Source organism: Solanum verrucosum, unplaced genomic scaffold (assembly GCF_900185275.1).
Source record: "Solanum verrucosum unplaced genomic scaffold, falcon-dt-bn FXZP01000462.1, whole genome shotgun sequence".
In the NCBI taxonomy this organism is placed as follows: domain Eukaryota; kingdom Viridiplantae; phylum Streptophyta; class Magnoliopsida; order Solanales; family Solanaceae; genus Solanum; species Solanum verrucosum.
This window is the reverse complement of record NW_026019987.1, coordinates 315497-332790: the sequence shown is the minus strand read 5'-3', so window position 1 is coordinate 332790 and position 17294 is coordinate 315497. Positions and strand designations below refer to the sequence as shown.

At 32.2% G+C, this 17294-nt stretch overlaps 2 protein-coding genes and 1 pseudogene across 3 annotated transcripts; 2 read left to right on the top strand and 1 right to left on the bottom strand.

Annotated features, from left to right (window-relative positions):
* The window catches only part of LOC125818512 (putative disease resistance protein At3g14460), a 32340-nt pseudogene that overhangs the window by 5530 nt on the left and 9516 nt on the right, over positions 1–17294 (top strand).
* LOC125818516 (short-chain dehydrogenase/reductase 2b-like) lies at positions 1742–4418 on the bottom strand. 2 transcript variants are annotated; one of them, XM_049498003.1, is made up of 5 exons: positions 4369–4418; positions 3086–3387; positions 2891–2968; positions 2389–2571; positions 1742–2316 (listed from the first exon to the last, which is right to left on the bottom strand). In XM_049498003.1, exons 2-5 carry the CDS (start codon positions 3344–3346, stop codon positions 1939–1941), a joined length of 900 nt encoding a protein of 299 aa, XP_049353960.1. In that variant the 5' UTR covers positions 3347–3387; positions 4369–4418; the 3' UTR covers positions 1742–1938. The 2 variants fall into 2 exon arrangements, with proteins under 2 accessions (XP_049353960.1, XP_049353959.1); XM_049498002.1 differs by lacking the exon at positions 4369–4418 and adding an exon at positions 4284–4308.
* On the top strand, positions 9705–13742 carry LOC125818492 (putative disease resistance RPP13-like protein 1). Its single transcript, XM_049497979.1, has 3 exons — positions 9705–9777; positions 9861–12804; positions 12856–13742. The coding sequence occupies exons 2-3, from the start codon at positions 9870–9872 to the stop codon at positions 13740–13742; spliced, it is 3822 nt and encodes a 1273-aa protein (XP_049353936.1). The 5' UTR covers positions 9705–9777; positions 9861–9869.

Here is a 17294-nt window from a genome sequence, read left to right as displayed (position 1 = left end):
GAGAAACGCTTGCAAGATTCTGTTACATCAGTATGAATATTGGATGGTTTAAAGGTCGTCGTGACATTTCTTTTCCGTTTCTTGTGTCTCTGGAGTTCTTCCAGAACAGCCTGTAAATAGGAAAAGATTTTACACCTCTTTCTTCTTTAAAACCTGTTCTCAAGTCAGGGGTCTATCAGAAACAAACCTCTTTAGGTTGTATTTTACTTCTTAGAATTGACAGCATAACAAAGAAAAAGCCATCTCTTATTAGTTCTTCTAGTTTTAGCTGATTCACAAATGCCGTTCAAAATATGATGCCGTCTTACTTACTACACTTTGTTGCAATTTACTGTACGTCCAAATAAGTTTTGAAGATCACTTGTATTGTTAATCTGCTTTTCTAAACATGTCTGCTTTACTCTCGTCACTACCTTCCAAGCTACATTAAAGGACATGGACTGCAATTGGTCTTGGGTTCAAAAGACGACGGAAATTGGTATAGGGAGTTTGACAGTAGAGGACCAACAAAATAGGCTTTTCTAAACATGTCTGCTTTAGTCTTTACTAGTTTTTCCTTATAAAGGATGATTATTTAACCTATTCTAAGTGGGGTTGAGGGGAATTTAGTCGACCCAAACCTCCCCATTCACGCCTAACACTCGGAACTTAAAAACAGTGCTCTTAAATCCTCTCAAGGAAGAAACTAAGGTTCTTCATCTTCAAGTCTTTGTTCAAGGTTGTAAGCTAGGGGTTCCATTCCAGATATGTGGGATTTCATCAATGGGTATCCTTCTCATAATGTGGTATGCATTGTGCACTTTCACCTCAATTTTGCTGTTTCTTTGGTGCCTCCTCTTCTTGTTCCATTACTTTGTTTTCCGTTGGGAATTTTCTTTTTACTGCTATGGAGGTTCAACTATATCATACGCATCGTTATTAGATTATCAAGGTAAACCATTTTTAATTGTTTCAAGCCCTTTTGTGATGTCATTTAGTGTAGTGATGTATAACATCATGCTGTGATTTAAAGAATTGCTCATCTTTTGCCCATGCCTAGGCTAACGCCTTACTTTGTCTTTACTCTTCACGCTTCATCTGGAGTCGCCCTGCAAAACTTTGTGCAGCTAAGGTTATACAAATAGTAGGATTAATGACTTGCTTTTGTCGAAGAATGACTATGATGATTGAATGTCTGTAATTCGTTTGTCTGCAGGTGGAGATATACATCCGTTGTTACGAGAAACAACTTTCGGTTATCCAAGGTACTGGAGCAGGAAATGTACCACAGCACCTGGTGTCCTAGCTGATATCCTTGACATTCAAGATTTATTCCGTTGACCGAGTATTACGCACTGAGATACAAACATTCGATCCTCATAGGACGAAAAATCGACTCTTCCTGCTCCTCTGCTTCCAGATTGGAGATTGAAATCAGGCTAAGAAAGCTCATGCATTTTCTGAAAAATTTCTCTCGTGCATAACGACTCAAATGGAACAGTGCAAACTGAGTCATTTGCCTCAGTGCTGGACTAGTTTTTAGGATTTCACTTCAGCTTATAATCAGTTTGCTTTGTAATAACCATTTTGGTACCTCAACTTTTAATAGTATCACAATTTTAGAGACTTATCTCTTAGTTATTATGCTTTTCAATATATGAAATGATGTGATATCATGTTCATGATCTACACTTACCAGATAATCATTATCCTAAAATAGAAAAGAACTACTAAATGATATCAAGTAGGAAAAAGAACCATATAGCCAGTGTAGTTCCACAAATGGGGTCTAGGAATGGAGGAATGATCAGTATAATCCTTCCCTCCCCTCGTCATTTCAACGTCTGGACACCAACCAGGCTCAGAAATTTAACCAAATATCAAGAGATGCTAAAAGAAAGTCTTCTTTCACTAAACCTTACCAACTTGTTTGGAACTGAGGCATAGTTATTGTTATATCTAAAACTCGGAGACTACTGTACGATCAAAGTAGCAACCAGTAGGTCCTCCATCAGGCAAAAGAGCTAGCATGACAGGTCCTTCAGCTCCTTCCTCAACTGGCATTGTTCCTCTATGCCAGGTTATATCCGTGTTGACGAAACCAGGATGGACACAATTAATGCACATTTTCAGGTACTTTCTTGCAAGAACTCTGGTGTAAGCATTAAGTGATAGTTTTGATATGCTATAGACTGGTCCATTCATCTGCCAACCGTTCACCTCGAGAGCATCTTGTTTCAGATCATGCAAAAAATTCTGCAGAATCTTGTCGATTTTTTCTTCTGTTAGGTTTTCAATATCTCCGAGCTCCTTTCTCCTCTCCTCGTTTGGCATTCGCTGTGTGAGAAGAAAAAATCAACAAGAAATATGAAAATGTTCAGCAACGACGAGAATGGCCGTCTAACTCACATTTAAAGCACCTTTACGGGAGGAGACATTAACAATCCTTGGTGAAGGGGAATTTTGCAGCAGTGGAAGAAGAGCTTCAGTAACATTCTTAACACCATAGTAATTAGTGTCCAAGCATAATTTGGCTTGCTTGTACGTTGTTTTCATCACAGCTTGAATGTCATCGAAAGTTTTCCCTGGTAACTGTTTACAATAACAACAATTACGTCTCAGTCTCAAACAAGTTAGGATCGGCCATATAAACAAACGCTCAAAAACTTGGCATCAATTGACAAGTAAGCACTTCAACTCATCCCACTATGTCTTGTGGACATAAATTTTGGAGGTGTCTAGATGTGCATTCTCAAAGTTGAAGTGTTTACTTGCCGGTTGAGTCCAAGTTTGAGTTGTTTGTCAGAGCAAGATCAGACCACACACATGGACCATCGCCTACCTCAAAGCTTAGATATGAGATCGAATTGCATAACAAAACAAGACCTAAGCATTGAGCAAATTATCTTACCCAGTCTACAAGATCTATGTTCATGGCCTTTAGGACATCTTCATCAGGTACAACTCCAGAAGCTCCAGCATTATTTACCTGCAGAAATATATTCAGCAACTGTCCAATATTTGCCTCGAGATCGAATGAGGAGCAATATACATAGATTCATCTCCAATAACTTTAAGCAACTTTCACGAGAAATTGGTCCGTTACCAGAATATCAAGCCTCCCATATTGTGTTTGTATGAACTTTGCCAAGGACTCAATGCTCTGAGCATCTTGAACATCAAGCTGATGAAAGACAACATTTGAAAATCCTTGTTCATTCAGCAAGGATGTTGCTTCAGTTCCTCTGTTTTCGTCTCTGGCTGTTAAGACAACCGTTACACCTGAATTGGCGAACTGCTTAACAGTCTCGAAGCCAATTCCCTTGTTTGCTCCTGTAACAACTGCATACTTACAAGCATCTCCCATCACTTAAGTCCAATGTTTCTAACCTTTTCTCCTTTGGAATCCTTCCGGGGAGAAGAAAAAAGAACACTATTTCAAACGAAGGAACGTATAGACTAATAGTCCAAGAGTTTGTAATAACAACCTGACGGATCAGATGAAATGACGAATTCATTTCATCTACCTAAGCCTTAATTGACAGGATTACCGGTATAAAGTTGATTAGTTGAGGATCCCACAGCTGCTAACCTAGACACTACTGTTATTAAACCCAAAAAAACCTCTCTCTTACCATATTACGAGTCAGGGGTAGAACTAATGGGACGCAAAGGGGTTCATCCGATCCACCCCCTCCCCGAAAAATTGCACCATACATGTATACAAAGCCAAAATTATTTTTTATATGTAAGCATAGTAATGTTTAATCCCCTTGAGACAATCAAAACCTCTCATACCCAATGTAGTTCCACAAAGTGGAGTTTGGGGAGGGTACGCATACATTACCCCTACCTCAGAGGTAGATAGGCTATTTCCGGAAAAACAGTCCAAAGCAGTTCTGAAAAAGAAGTAACGGAAGTACATAGTAATAACAAAAACAACACAGTAAACAAAATAGAAACAGAACAAAACAATAGGATATATAATTGAGATCCAAGAAACAACAGATAGTAACAAAACAGAAACTAGAACAAAATGATACGATAAATAATTGAGATACAAGAAAGTAACAAAACAGAAACTAGAACAAGATGATACGATATATAATTGAGATACAAGAAACAACAGCTAGTAATAATACAAAAACTAGAACAAAACAATACCATATATAATCGAGGTACAAGAAACAACATATATTAAGAACAGCAAACTACTCTGAGCAAGACCTCAACTAATTCCAACAGAGATGTGCTACTTCTCACTAACATATATATATATATATATCACTAACTAACTCTGTCACCTGAATCCAAACAATATAGTAAACAATCAAAGACCAAAAATCAGAATCAATTCATTTTTGTCAAGATTTGGAAATATTGAGTTACCTGCAAAACAAATCTGAAAATGGGTTTGGCAATTGAAGGCCTAATTTCTGTTCTACTATCTACTACTGGTGTAATTAAATTTGATGGATAAATAAATACAACATGAAATTAAAAAAAATAACAAAAAAGGGGAGAAAAAGAATGTTAAAAAAAAAGGAAAATAAATAGATTAGTCGACTTTAGAGGCAATGTTATAGGGACTAAAATCGTCATTTCCCCTTTTATATTATGTTTTCAATTCCCATTTTATTTTTTGAATCCCCCACCAGGGTGGCCCCCCTTTCCCCTAAATACACCTTCTCCTCTTGCTTCAATTATTGAATTGGGAAAAAGGATATTTTTGCTTCTTTTTTTTTTTGTGTGGCTAAAACATAGTTGTACCACTAGCAAAAAAGAGAGATAGGTGGATATATTATTTTCGTACTTAGCAACGACAAATTTTAGTATAGTAGAAGCACAACCAACAAAAGTTGTGTGGAGCTTCACTTATTCATTGACACTTGGATATAGTGGGCCCATTCTTTGACTTTAAAGCTCCAAACATTAGGAAGAAAGAGAGAATATAATTTAAAATTGACATGATCCAATAAAATTATACTAAATAATATAAATAAAGTGAATTATGGAGTCCACTATTCTTTAAGCTCATCATATCCAAAAAAAAGATAAAAAAATCCAAACATCATTCTTCTTCAACTTTGAACGTTTTTCTTCTAAATTGAAAATTTTATTAAACTTATATATATTCGAAATGATTTTTGCAAAAAATATTTGAAATGATATTCATGTTTGAATGTACTTTAATACAATTTCAAAAGTGAAAAGTGAGTTAAAAATAGATTATTTTAAAAAAGTAAATAATTTTTATGTTTAAATGGATCTTAAAAGTAGAAGTTAAAAAGAAATGAATTAGAAAGATGAAAATTTTAAAATACGATAAATGAAAAATGGTTTAATCCTACAATACGAATACAAATTATATTCGTATTTAAATTTGACTATTAATATCTTAGGTAATTATTTAACCATAAAAAATAAAATATATTTTTATTTATATTATAAAATTGAAGGAGAAATTGAATTGGTTTTCAAATATATTATTTTAAAAGAAAAACTGACGAGAAAAAAGAAGAAGAGAAGACCATGAAAGAGAAACAAAAGGCAAAGAAATAAAAATCAAGAGTAGATCCCATAAATCAGCATATAATTGCAATAAAAAATATCCTCACACAACTAATACAAGTTGTACCTCTTCCATAGTAAATTTTTTAATTAGCAACGTGTTATATATTTTTATAGTGCATATATTATTTTCTTACTCGTTTTAGGTATCCAATCATTTTTGCACATTTTAGGGGCACTCTTGACATATTTTTTTCCATTCCAAATTCCACAACTAGTGCTTCTAAATTTTAAATAAGGGTAGAAAAATCTCAACTATCCCACCACAACTCATATCAGTTGTATTGGATATACAAGTGTAGACTAAAAAATATAACTATGCAAGTGCAAATATATTTGAAAAGAACCAAATAACAAGCAAAATGCTCTATTAATGTATGGTATTTGTATATTTAAATTTTGATGTATGTGAATCACTACTTTATTGAATGTTTATTGTCTTTGATTATTTTTTTGTTTTCTGTTTTAATTGTTGATCTGAGAATCTACTGAACAATATTAGCCTCCACTATTGGTGGTTCAATTTCTTCAAGAGTTATAATATTACCCTTTTTTTTTTTTTTTTCTGAAAAGACTTTTGGTTCAATTTCTTCAAGAGTTCAATAGATATACTTTCTTCAATTTCTTGTTAGTTTGTTTTGCTAACATGGAGAAAAGGCATTTTGATATCTATTTGATTTCTCTCTCTTTATTTTTCCTTTTTGATTTGAAAGAACAATAAAATGGTGAATCCTTGTTTTCAGTTTATCCATTGGGACAAAGTTGTACATGGACCTAAATAGGGACCTTCAACATAGAAAAATAGAAGCAACAACATACAAGTGGGGTGTGTATGCGGACCTTACCACTAACTTGTAGGGTAGAAAAGTTGTTTCCGATAGATCATCGACTCAAGTAAACATAGAAAAAATAATACCTAGAGAAAAGGAAAAATGGAACAGAATCCCATTCTTCACAATTCTAAAACGTACTAGATATAGGACCCCGTGCCAGCACGGGGCCCAATATATATTATTTTTTTATTTTAATTTATGTCATATTATGGAATTTGAGAAGTTATTGAAATTTTTATATGATTTTAAAAATATTTTAAATTTTTAGCTACTGTGGTTTGTAGTACTTTTTTTTAACATAATTTTGAAAAAATATTTATTACTCTGTTTGTTCTAATTTATGTGGCACACGCAAAATTTCAAATATTACCATTTTTTATATGTCTCTTTAATATATTAAGTTGTTAATTATTGTATTTTATAGAACATTTTGAACCTAATTTTTTAATAATATATGTTATTTGCCATGTCCCAATTTATGTGGCATTAAATTGATAGATTTGTTGGAGTCGAGAGATTTATTTTGTTAATTATTGTAATTTATAGTTTTTTTTCCGTCAATTTCAAACAATATATGTTGTTAATTGATCGAATACTTTTAATGTAATTTTAAAAAAAAAATATGTGTGACTCTCCATGTCCCAATTTATGTGGCACATGTAAAGTTTTGACAATTAACCAAAATTTTAATACATTTTAAAAAATATTTTTAAGTCGTTAAATTTTAAGTAATAAGTAATTTAAATTGTTGTATTATTTATTACAATTTATAATACTTTTAAAGTACTTGAAATATTGTACTATTTACTATGATTTATAACACTTTTTTTTTTAATTTATGTCATATTATGGAACTTGAGAAGTTATTGAAATTTTTATATGATTTTAAAAATATTTTAAATTGTTAGCTATTGTGATTTGTAGTACTTTTTTTTAACATAATTTTGAAAATAATATTTATTACTCTATTTGTTCTAATTTATGTGGCAGATGCAGAATTTCAAATATTAACCCTTTTTTATATGTCTCTTTAATATATTAAGTTGTTAATTATTGTATTTTATAGTACATTTTGAACCTAATTTTTTAATAATATATGTTATTTGCCATGTCCCAATTTATGTGGCATTAATTGATAGATTTGTTGGAGTCGAGAGATTTATTTTGTTAATTATTGTAATTTATAATTTGTTTTTCGTCAATTTCGTCGACTATTTTTTTTATTAATTATTGTAATTTATTGTTTCTTTTTCGTCAATTTCAAACAATATATGTTTATCATAAAATCCATTCTATGTGGTACCAATAGAATTTTGAGAGTCAATTAAATTTTTTATATAAGTTTTAAATAATTAAGCTGTTAATTATTGTAATGTATAGTATTACTTATATTATTTTTAAATATATTTAAATATTATATGTTAGGTTTTTTATCCTAATTTATATGGCATTGATAGAATTTAAAGTGTCAAATAATTGTTAATTATTGTAATAGATAATATGGAGTATTTAAGTCATTTATAGTATAGTAATTAATATATAATATGTAGTATTTAAGTGTTATATTATGGAATTTGAGAAGTTATTGAAATTTTTATATGATTTTAAAAATATTTTAAATTGTTAGTTATTGTGATTTGTAGTACTTTTTTTTTTACATAATTTTGAAAATAATATTTATTACTCTATTTGTTCTAATTTATGTGGCACAGGCAGAATTTCAAATATTAACCATTTTTTATATGTCTCTTTAATATATTAAGTTGTTAATTATTGTATTTTATAGTACATTTTGAACCTAATTTTTTAATAATATATGTTATTTGTCATGTCCCAATTTATGTGTCATTAATTGATAGATTTGTTGGAGTCGAGAGATTTATTTTGTTAATTATTGTAATTTATAGTTTCTTTTTCGTTAATTTCAAACAATATATGTTGTTAATTGATAGAATACTTTTAATGTAATTTTTTTAAAAAAATATGTGCGACTGTCCATGTCCCAATTTATGTGGCACATGTAAAGTTTTGACAATTAACCAAAATTTTAATACATTTAAAAAAAAAAATTAAGTCGTTAAATTTTAAGTAATTTAAATTGTTGTATTATTTATTACAATTTATAATACTTTTAAATTAGTTTAAATATTGTACTATTTATTATGATTTATAACACTTTTTAAAAAAATTTATGTCATATTATGGAATTTGAGAAGTTATTGAAATTTTTATATGATTTTAAAAATATTTTAAATTGTTAGCTATTGTGATTTGTAGTACTTTTTTTTAACATAATTTTGAAAGTAATATTTATTACTCTCTTTGTTCTAATTTATGTGGCAGATGCAGAATTTCAAATATTAACCCTTTTTTATGTCTCTTTAATATATTAAGTTGTTAATTATTGTATTTTTTAGTACATTTTGAACCTAATTTTTAATACTATATGTTATTTTCCATGTCCCAATTTATGTGGCATTAATTGATAGATTTGTTGGAGTCGAGAGATTTATTTTGTTAATTATTGTAATTTATAGTTTCTTTTTCGTCAATTTCAAACAATATATGTTGTTAATTGATAGATTTTTTGGAGTGGACTATTTTTTTATTAATTATTGTAATTTATTGTTTCTTTTTCGTCAATTTCAAACAATATATGTTTATTATATAATCCATTTTATGTGGTACCAATAGAATTTAGAGAGTCAATTAAATTTTTTATATAAGTTTTAAATAATTAAGCTGTTAATTATTGTAATGTATAGTATTACTTATATTATTTTTAAATATATTTAAATATTATATGTTAGGTTTTTTATCCTAATTTATATGGCATTGATAGAATTTAAAGTGTCAAATAATTGTTAATTATTGTAATAGATAATATGGAGTATTTAAGTCATTTATAGTATAGTAATTACTATATAATATGTAGTATTTAAGTGGAAGGTGATGGGGCCCATTTATATAGTTTGATAAATATATTGGATATTAGTAGTGATTTATAGTATAGTAATTAATAATATATAATATGTAGTATTTAAGTGGAAGGTGATGGGGCCCACTTATATATTTTATAAATATATTAGACATTTGTAGTGATCTTATTGGAACAATGATAGTAATTCCTAGAGTCTTCTGTAATATAGTAATCTATAATATAGTAATACATGATATACAATGAGCTGTTGAAAAATGGACAAGTGCATAAAAACAAAAGTAATGAATAGACATAAAGCAAAAGATACCTTCCTCTATTATTGCCTCAATTATTCAATTAGTTGAATTATACTTTTTGAAAAGAGTAAAAAGGACAGTTTTACTAACTACAAGCAAAAGAGAGAGAGCAATCACTGATCCTTCTTGTTTGCAAATTACTCTTAGCATTCAACAGGTAAAATAAAGCTCTTAACTGAGACAATTTGAAGATATATTTTCTTAAAGAATCATATTGTGTTTCCTTGTTTTGCTTTGCAGATTTCAGAAATGGAGATTGGCTTAGCAGTTGGTGGTGCATTTCTCTCTTCAGCTTTGAATGTTCTCTTTGATAGGCTTGCTCCTCACGGTGATCTGCTCAACATGTTTCGGAAGCGTAAGGATCATGTTAAGCTCTTAAAGAAGCTGGAGGACATTTTGCTTGGTCTTCAGATTGTGCTAAGTGATGCAGAGAATAAGCAAGCATCAAATCGACATGTGAGCCAATGGCTTAATAAGCTCCAGAGTGCTGTGGATGGCGCTGAAAACATGATAGAAGAAGTCAATTATGAAGCTTTGAGGCTTAAGGTGGAAGGCCAGCATCAAAATCTTGCAGAAACAAGCAACAAACAAGTAAGTGACCTCAACCTGTGCTTGACTGATGAATTTTTCCTTAACATAAAGGAGAAGTTGGAAGAAACCATTGAAACATTGGAGGTGTTGGAAAAGCAAATTGGACGCCTTGGCTTAAAGGAACATTTTGGTTCAACTAAACAAGAAACTAGAACACCTTCAACTTCTTTGGTTGATGATTCTGGTATCTTTGGAAGGCAGAATGATATAGAGAATTTGGTTGGTCGTTTATTGTCTAAGGATACAAAGGGAAATAATCTGGCTGTAGTTCCTATTGTTGGAATGGGCGGCCTGGGTAAGACAGCACTTGCTAAAGCCGTTTACCATGATGAGAGGGTGAAGAACCATTTTGGTTTGAAAGCTTGGTATTGTGTTTCTGAGCCATATGATGCTTTGAGAATAACGGAAGGGTTACTTAAAGAAATTGGCTCATTTGACTCAAAGGATGTCCACAACAATCTTAATCAGCTACAAGTCAAATTGAAGGAAAGCTTAAAGGGAAAGAAGTTTCTTATTGTTCTGGATGATGTGTGGAATGACAACTACAATGAGTGGGATGACTTGAGAAATGCTTTTGTACAAGGAGATATAGGAAGTAAGATCATTGTGACGACACGTAAAGAGAGTGTTGCCTTGATGATGGGAAAGGAGGAAATTAGCATGGACAATTTGTCAACTGAAGCCTCTTGGTCTTTATTTAAAAGACATGCATTTGAAAACATGGATCTTATGGGACATCCGGAACTTGAAGAGGTCGGTAAACAAATTGCAGATAAGTGCAAAGGACTGCCCTTAGCTCTGAAGACGCTCGCTGGCATGTTACGCTCCAAATCAGAGGTTGAAGAGTGGAAACGTATTTTGAGATGTGAAATATGGGAGCTGCGAGATAATGACATATTACCAGCGTTGATGTTGAGCTACAATGATCTTCCCGCACATTTAAAGCGATGTTTTTCCTATTGTGCAATATTTCCTAAAGATAATCCATTTAGGAAAGAACAAGTTATTCATCTGTGGAATGCTAACGGTCTCGTACCAAAGGACAATGAGATAATTCAAGATTCAGGCAACCAATACTTTCTCGAATTGAGATCAAGATCATTATTAGAAAAGGTCCCAAATCCTTCTAAAAGGAACATAGAGGAATTATTCCTAATGCATGACCTTGTCAATGATTTAGCCCAAATTGCATCTTCAAAACTTTGTATCAGGTTGGAAGAGAGCCAAGGATCTCATATGTTGGAAAAAAGTCGACACTTATCATATTCTAAGGGATATGGTGGTGAGTTTGAGAAATTGACACCCCTCTACAAATTGGAGCAGCTGAGGACATTGATTCCGATATGTATTGATCGCGTGATTCATTTAGACAGTCTAAGCAAGAGGGTGTTGCATAACATATTGCCAAGACTAACATCCTTAAGGGCATTATCATTGTCTCATTACGTGATTAAGGAGTTGCCAAATGACTTGTTTATCAAATTAAAGCTCCTCAGATTTTTGGACCTTTCTTGGACAGGGATTGAAAAGTTGCCTAATTCCATTTGTGTATTGTATCACTTAGAGACACTTCTCTTGTCATATTGCACTAATCTTAAGGAGCTACCGCTGCAGATGGAGAAGCTGATCAACTTGCGTCATCTGGACATAAGCAACACTTGGTGCTTGGAGACGCCCCTACATCTGAGCAAGTTGAAAAGCCTCCAAGTGCTAATGGGAGCCAAGTTTTTTCTCGGTTGTTTGAGAATGGAAGATTTGGGTGAAGCACAGAACTTGTATGGATCTTTATCTGTTTTAGAGTTGCAAAATGTGGTTGATAGAAGGGAAGCTGTGAAGGCAAAGATGAGGGAGAAGAATCATGTTGACGAGTTATCTTTGGAGTGGAGTGAAAGTAGTAGTGCCGACAATTCAAAAACAGAAAGAGACATACTTGATGAGCTATGCCCACATAAAAACATAAAAGAAGTCGAAATCACTGGATATAGAGGGACAACATTTCCAAATTGGCTAGCTGATCCTTTGTTTCTTAATCTGGTGAAATTGTCTCTTAGCAACTGCAAGGACTGTTATTCCTTGCCGGCACTAGGACAGCTTCCTTCTTTGAAATATCTTATCATTAGAGGGATGCATGGAATAACAGAGGTGACAGAAGAATTCTATGGCAATTTGTCCTCCAAAAAGCCTTTTAACTGTCTTGAGAAGCTTGAATTTGAAGATATGCAGGAGTGGAAGCAATGGCACGTATTAGGAAATGGAGAGTTCCCTACACTTGAGAACCTTTCAATTAGAAATTGCCCTGAACTCAGTTTGGAGACACCCATCCAACTTTCAAGTTTAAAAAGGTTTGAAGTTTGGGGTTGTCCAAAGGTTGGAGTTGTTTTTGATGATGCTGAGCTGCTTAGATCCCAAATTGAGGGAATGAAGCAGATTGAGGAATTACATATTAGTAATTGTAACTCTGTTACCTCCTTTCCTTTTAGCATACTGCCCACTACCTTGAAAACAATATCCATATCTTATTGCCGGAAATTGAAATTGGATCCGCCAGTGGGTGAGATGAGTATGTTTCTGGAGGAATTGAGACTGGCGGGATGTAATTGTATAGATGATATATCACACTTGAGAGCACGCTCTTTGTCTGTAGATGAGTGCCACAACCTTACTAGGTTTTTGATTCCTACTGTGACTGAAAGACTCCATATTCAGAATTGTGAGAATGTTGAAAAACTATCGGTGGCATGTGGGGGGACCCAGATGACGTCACTGATTATTGTTGGCTGTAAGAAGCTGAAGTGTCTGCCAGAACATATGCAGGAACTCCTTCCATCTCTTAAGAAACTGAATCTGGATAATTGTCCAGAAATAGAGTCCTTTCCTGAAGGAGGATTGCCCTTCAATTTACAACAACTTCATATCGGCAAGTGCAAGAAACTGGTGAACGGCCGAAAGGAGTGGCGTTTACAGAGACTTCCCTATCTCAGAGAGTTAGAGATCTCTCATGATGGCAGTGATGAAGAGATTCTTGGTGCTGAGAACTGGGAGTTGCCTTCCTCTATTCAAACACTTAGAATATGGAATCTGAAAACATTAAGCAGCCAACATCTCAAAAGCCTCACCTCTCTTCAACTTCTACATATTGAGGGTAATTTACATCAAATTCAGTCAATGCTGGAACAAGGCCAGTTTTTGCACCTCACTTCGCTTCAAAGTCTACAAATCTGGAATTTACCTAATCTCCAATCACTTCCTGAATCAGCACTGCCCTCCTCCCTCTCTCAGCTGACCATCTATAATTGCCCTAATCTCCAATCACTTCCTGAATCAGCACTGCCCTCCTCCCTCTCTCAGCTGTGGATCTCCCATTGCCCTAATCTCCATTCTCTTCCATTAAAAGGGATGCCATCTTCCCTCTCTAAACTATATATTTCAGAATGTCCATTGCTCACACCACTACTAGAATTTGACAAGGGGGAATACTGGCCAAATATTGCTCAAATTCCCACCATAAAGATCGATGGTGAATCCCAGTAATGGTTAAAACAAATGGTGCTCTCACAAATGTAAGTTTTTCTTTTCTTCAGAAGCATTCTATTTTTGTTTTCTTCCCTTTGCTTTTTTGTCAATTCTTTTACTTTTTTGAAATCTTGTTCAGCAGTGTGGTAAGTCTATTGCTCAAATCATATATGTTCATTGGCAAAACCTGTAATGATTAAAACGAGTGCTGCTCCGATAGATGTAAGTTATTCTATTTCCTTAATATATTTTGATTGTTTGTTAATTCTTTTTGACAAGTGTGTACCATCTATTGCTTCTTTGAAGTCGACGAAATATCTTTAGATCAGGATGAAATCTTTTATATTTGTAAAAGAAATCTAGTATAGGTAGGAATTGAGATAATTTGCTCAAGAAAATTGATTGCTTAATATATGTTAGGGTCTAAGAAATGCAACCTCACTCTTCTCAATCAGGTAGCCAAGACCTTGATAAGAGTTACATCAAGCTTCAAATTTCAAGAAAGTGAAAACGACTTTGAATGCCTGCTTCCATTATTTATGCCATGTTGTACCACATTGGTTTCAAGTTTGATGCGACTGCATTATTACATCAGTTTTTTTTTTTCATATTCAAAGATCCAGAATATTACATCAGTTTTTTGGTTTTGATATGCAGAGAACTTCTAGGATCATGAAGTTTCCTCCAAATTATGTCCATTACTCAACCTTGAGTGACACCTCAGAGCTAGCGAAAGTCAAGGAAGTATATACTGCTCGTGATGAATTCAAGGTTAGATAACAAAATAATGATTTACTGGTGTTTCAGTTACCAAGATGCTTATTTTGTAGTAATAGTTTGCACTCTCATAAATCAGCAAAATAGATTTCCTTCATTGTCACCCTCATCAGTCATCTGTCTGCGAAACAGAGAAATCAACGGTTTCAAAATTCTCTAGAACCCATTTTCATGAGCTTCAAGCCTCAATTCTGATGACACAAAAGACATCAACAGAGTAGAAGAAATCAACCCAAGTTTTCAATTCCTGCTTCATTTGGTGGGAAAGGTACAAATATTTTTTTCTTCTCCCTTTCTTACTGCGGCGCTAAATTGGTTTTGCCCCACTTTGCATCACAATGATGTTGGAGTATATCGGTTTTCTACTGGTATTCAGATACTTAAAATGGAAAATTGCTTTTGAAAATATCGTTTTCATTGTTCGAAAGTTGTTTAAATCATCTGCTGATCCAAAATTTTCATTTTTCTTGATCTTCTTCTATCTTTAGTTTTACATGTCATCTGATTGAGTTATAATACATGCCTTGATTCTATAGAAGATGAGAAATTGTCAAATGCCTTTATGAAGTGTTTGCTAAGTTGATGTCGCCTAATTCACATTTCACTGAATTAATTTTCTGACCCAAGTTTATGCATATGTTTGCTCTAACGTTGTAAAGGAAAAATGTCGAATGATATGAATATTTTCTTTTTTTAAGAATACAAAGTCGTGATAAGATAGAAAATTTCGATGGTATTAATTTCGACATGGATCACCGTTAAGTACTTTGCTTGAGGTATAAATTTCTTTTTTCCCTGTTTAGAAATGTTTCCCGTAGCTCCTAATTGTTATGCTTCATTTACACATTTTTAAAATTTCATCTTATAACAACTATAAAGTGTGTCCGAGCCAATTAAATATTACAGACTTGGCTCTTCTTTGTTTAATTCACTTTCTTCAATTCTATCAGAAAATATTCCTCTAAAGGCATGTCGATTTTATTATTTTACACGATTTCTGTTTGTGTTACTTTTTCGATTTCTAATTTGTTTTATGAATGTTTTTTCCAGTTTAATTTTCGATGCTTCCAAGTTTCAGCAGTCCTGATTCCTGAAGTTTTCCGGGTGAGCATAGTTGTGAGTTGCAAGTTTCGCAATTCAATTTCTGTATTATGAATCATTGATGGACTATGATTATGAGAACGTGCACGTTTGACTTTTATTATTATATAAAATTTATATAGGCCTAACTTATGTATAGAAACATGTGTAATATCAACCCAATTAACTTTAAAAAAACAATGAAATATACATGTCATCATATGCATACAAAATGAAAAAGGTTAAACAAAACAATATATTAATCTGAATAAGAAAGAATAACCGATAAATTAAAATTTTCATAAGAAAGTCTAGTGGACTAACATTTTATGTCCAATTTATAAAGGAAGAAACTATGTATGCCGTGATAGAATTATCAGCAGCCCAAGAATAATTCATAATCAAGCATAATAATAAGTTAATAGATGGTTAAGAGAGCCCCGACATATGAGAAATATCAATGAAACCCTTACCAGTAACATTGAAGATGAATTTAGAAGAAGAAGAGGAGGGGGAGAACATCAATGGATCTAGTCTAGCATGATTCACTCATCTGGCTATTTATAAAATTCTGAAAGCTTACTATTCGAAGTTGAAAAGAACTTTAAAACATTGAATTGATATGGGAAAATGATAAGTCATTCTAGAGTATTGAAATAAGTGGCAGTACCAAGGAAATTAATTCATCCGTATGTAAACTCAAATACATATTAATTATATTATTGTAAAACTTAATATGATATTCTTAATTAATGATAGAATATTTCATAAATTAGATATTTTATAACATTTTAATTTAATATATGGGGAAAACAAAAAATTAACTTTTTCCTAAATTTCTTTCCACTTTTAATAATATATATGATATTATTATTATTATTATTAATAATAATAATAATAATTATAATAATGAAAAGCTGACTTTTCAAATTCCTCAGGCATTTTACTATTTCATTAAAAAAAGAGTAGATTTCTAGCATCCCATAATATTTATATTTAATATATAAACTGACTTTTCAAATTCTTCAGGCATTTTACTGTTTCATTAAAAAAGAAAATAGATTTTTTGCATCCCATAATATTTATATTTAATATATAATAACTAATAATATATGATTTTTGAAAAAAGTTTTTAGTATAAGGGTAAAATGGTATTTCAACTTTACACTTTGGAGCTTCCCACTTTTAGTAATATATGATGATATATGATTTGATGATGATGATATGATATATGACGATATGATGTTGAGGATATTTACAAATTTTATAAGCTCACAAAGGTCTGGTGAATATCAGATGTCTCTGTTTCGATGCTATTACTGTGTTATTTTAATGTGACAAATAGTAATTGTGTGACTTTATTGTGTACTGTATAAAATTCATGCTATTTTGATAATTTGGTTGATTCAAGATGAATGTCGATCGTATGATTACATGGATTCACAATCATATATCAAGGTCAGGGTCAGAGCTAGAAAATTTTCTGAAAGGTTGAACTACTTGAAAAAAAATGAAAGCTACATTAATGAACACAATTGCGAGATCAAGAGAAACTTTTTAGATCTGTTGTCAATATTCTTAGCAGTGCAACTCATGTGCACATTCTACAGCAAAAAGTAAGTAGAAGAACTCAATTTTTGGCAATAAAATGGCACCATTTTCTCACACTCAAAATGACCTTAAATTTCATGAATGAAACAATAATATGTATTA

Bases quoted from the DNA above. Each gene is read 5' to 3' on its own strand.
- LOC125818516 (XM_049498003.1), bottom strand. From the start codon at position 3,346: ATGGGAGATGCTTGTAAGTATGCAGTTGTTACAGGAGCAAACAAGGGA. The intron at 2,969-3,085 runs GTAACGGACCAA...ATATTTCTGCAG, and splicing joins ATGGGAGGCTTGATATTCTG to GTAAATAATGCTGGAGCTTC. The intron at 2,572-2,890 runs GTAAGATAATTT...TATTGTAAACAG, and splicing joins ACATAGATCTTGTAGACTGG to TTACCAGGGAAAACTTTCGA.
- LOC125818492 (XM_049497979.1), top strand. From the start codon at position 9,870: ATGGAGATTGGCTTAGCAGTTGGTGGTGCATTTCTCTCTTCAGCTTTG. The intron at 12,805-12,855 runs GTAATTGTATAG...CTTTGTCTGTAG, and splicing joins GGAATTGAGACTGGCGGGAT to ATGAGTGCCACAACCTTACT.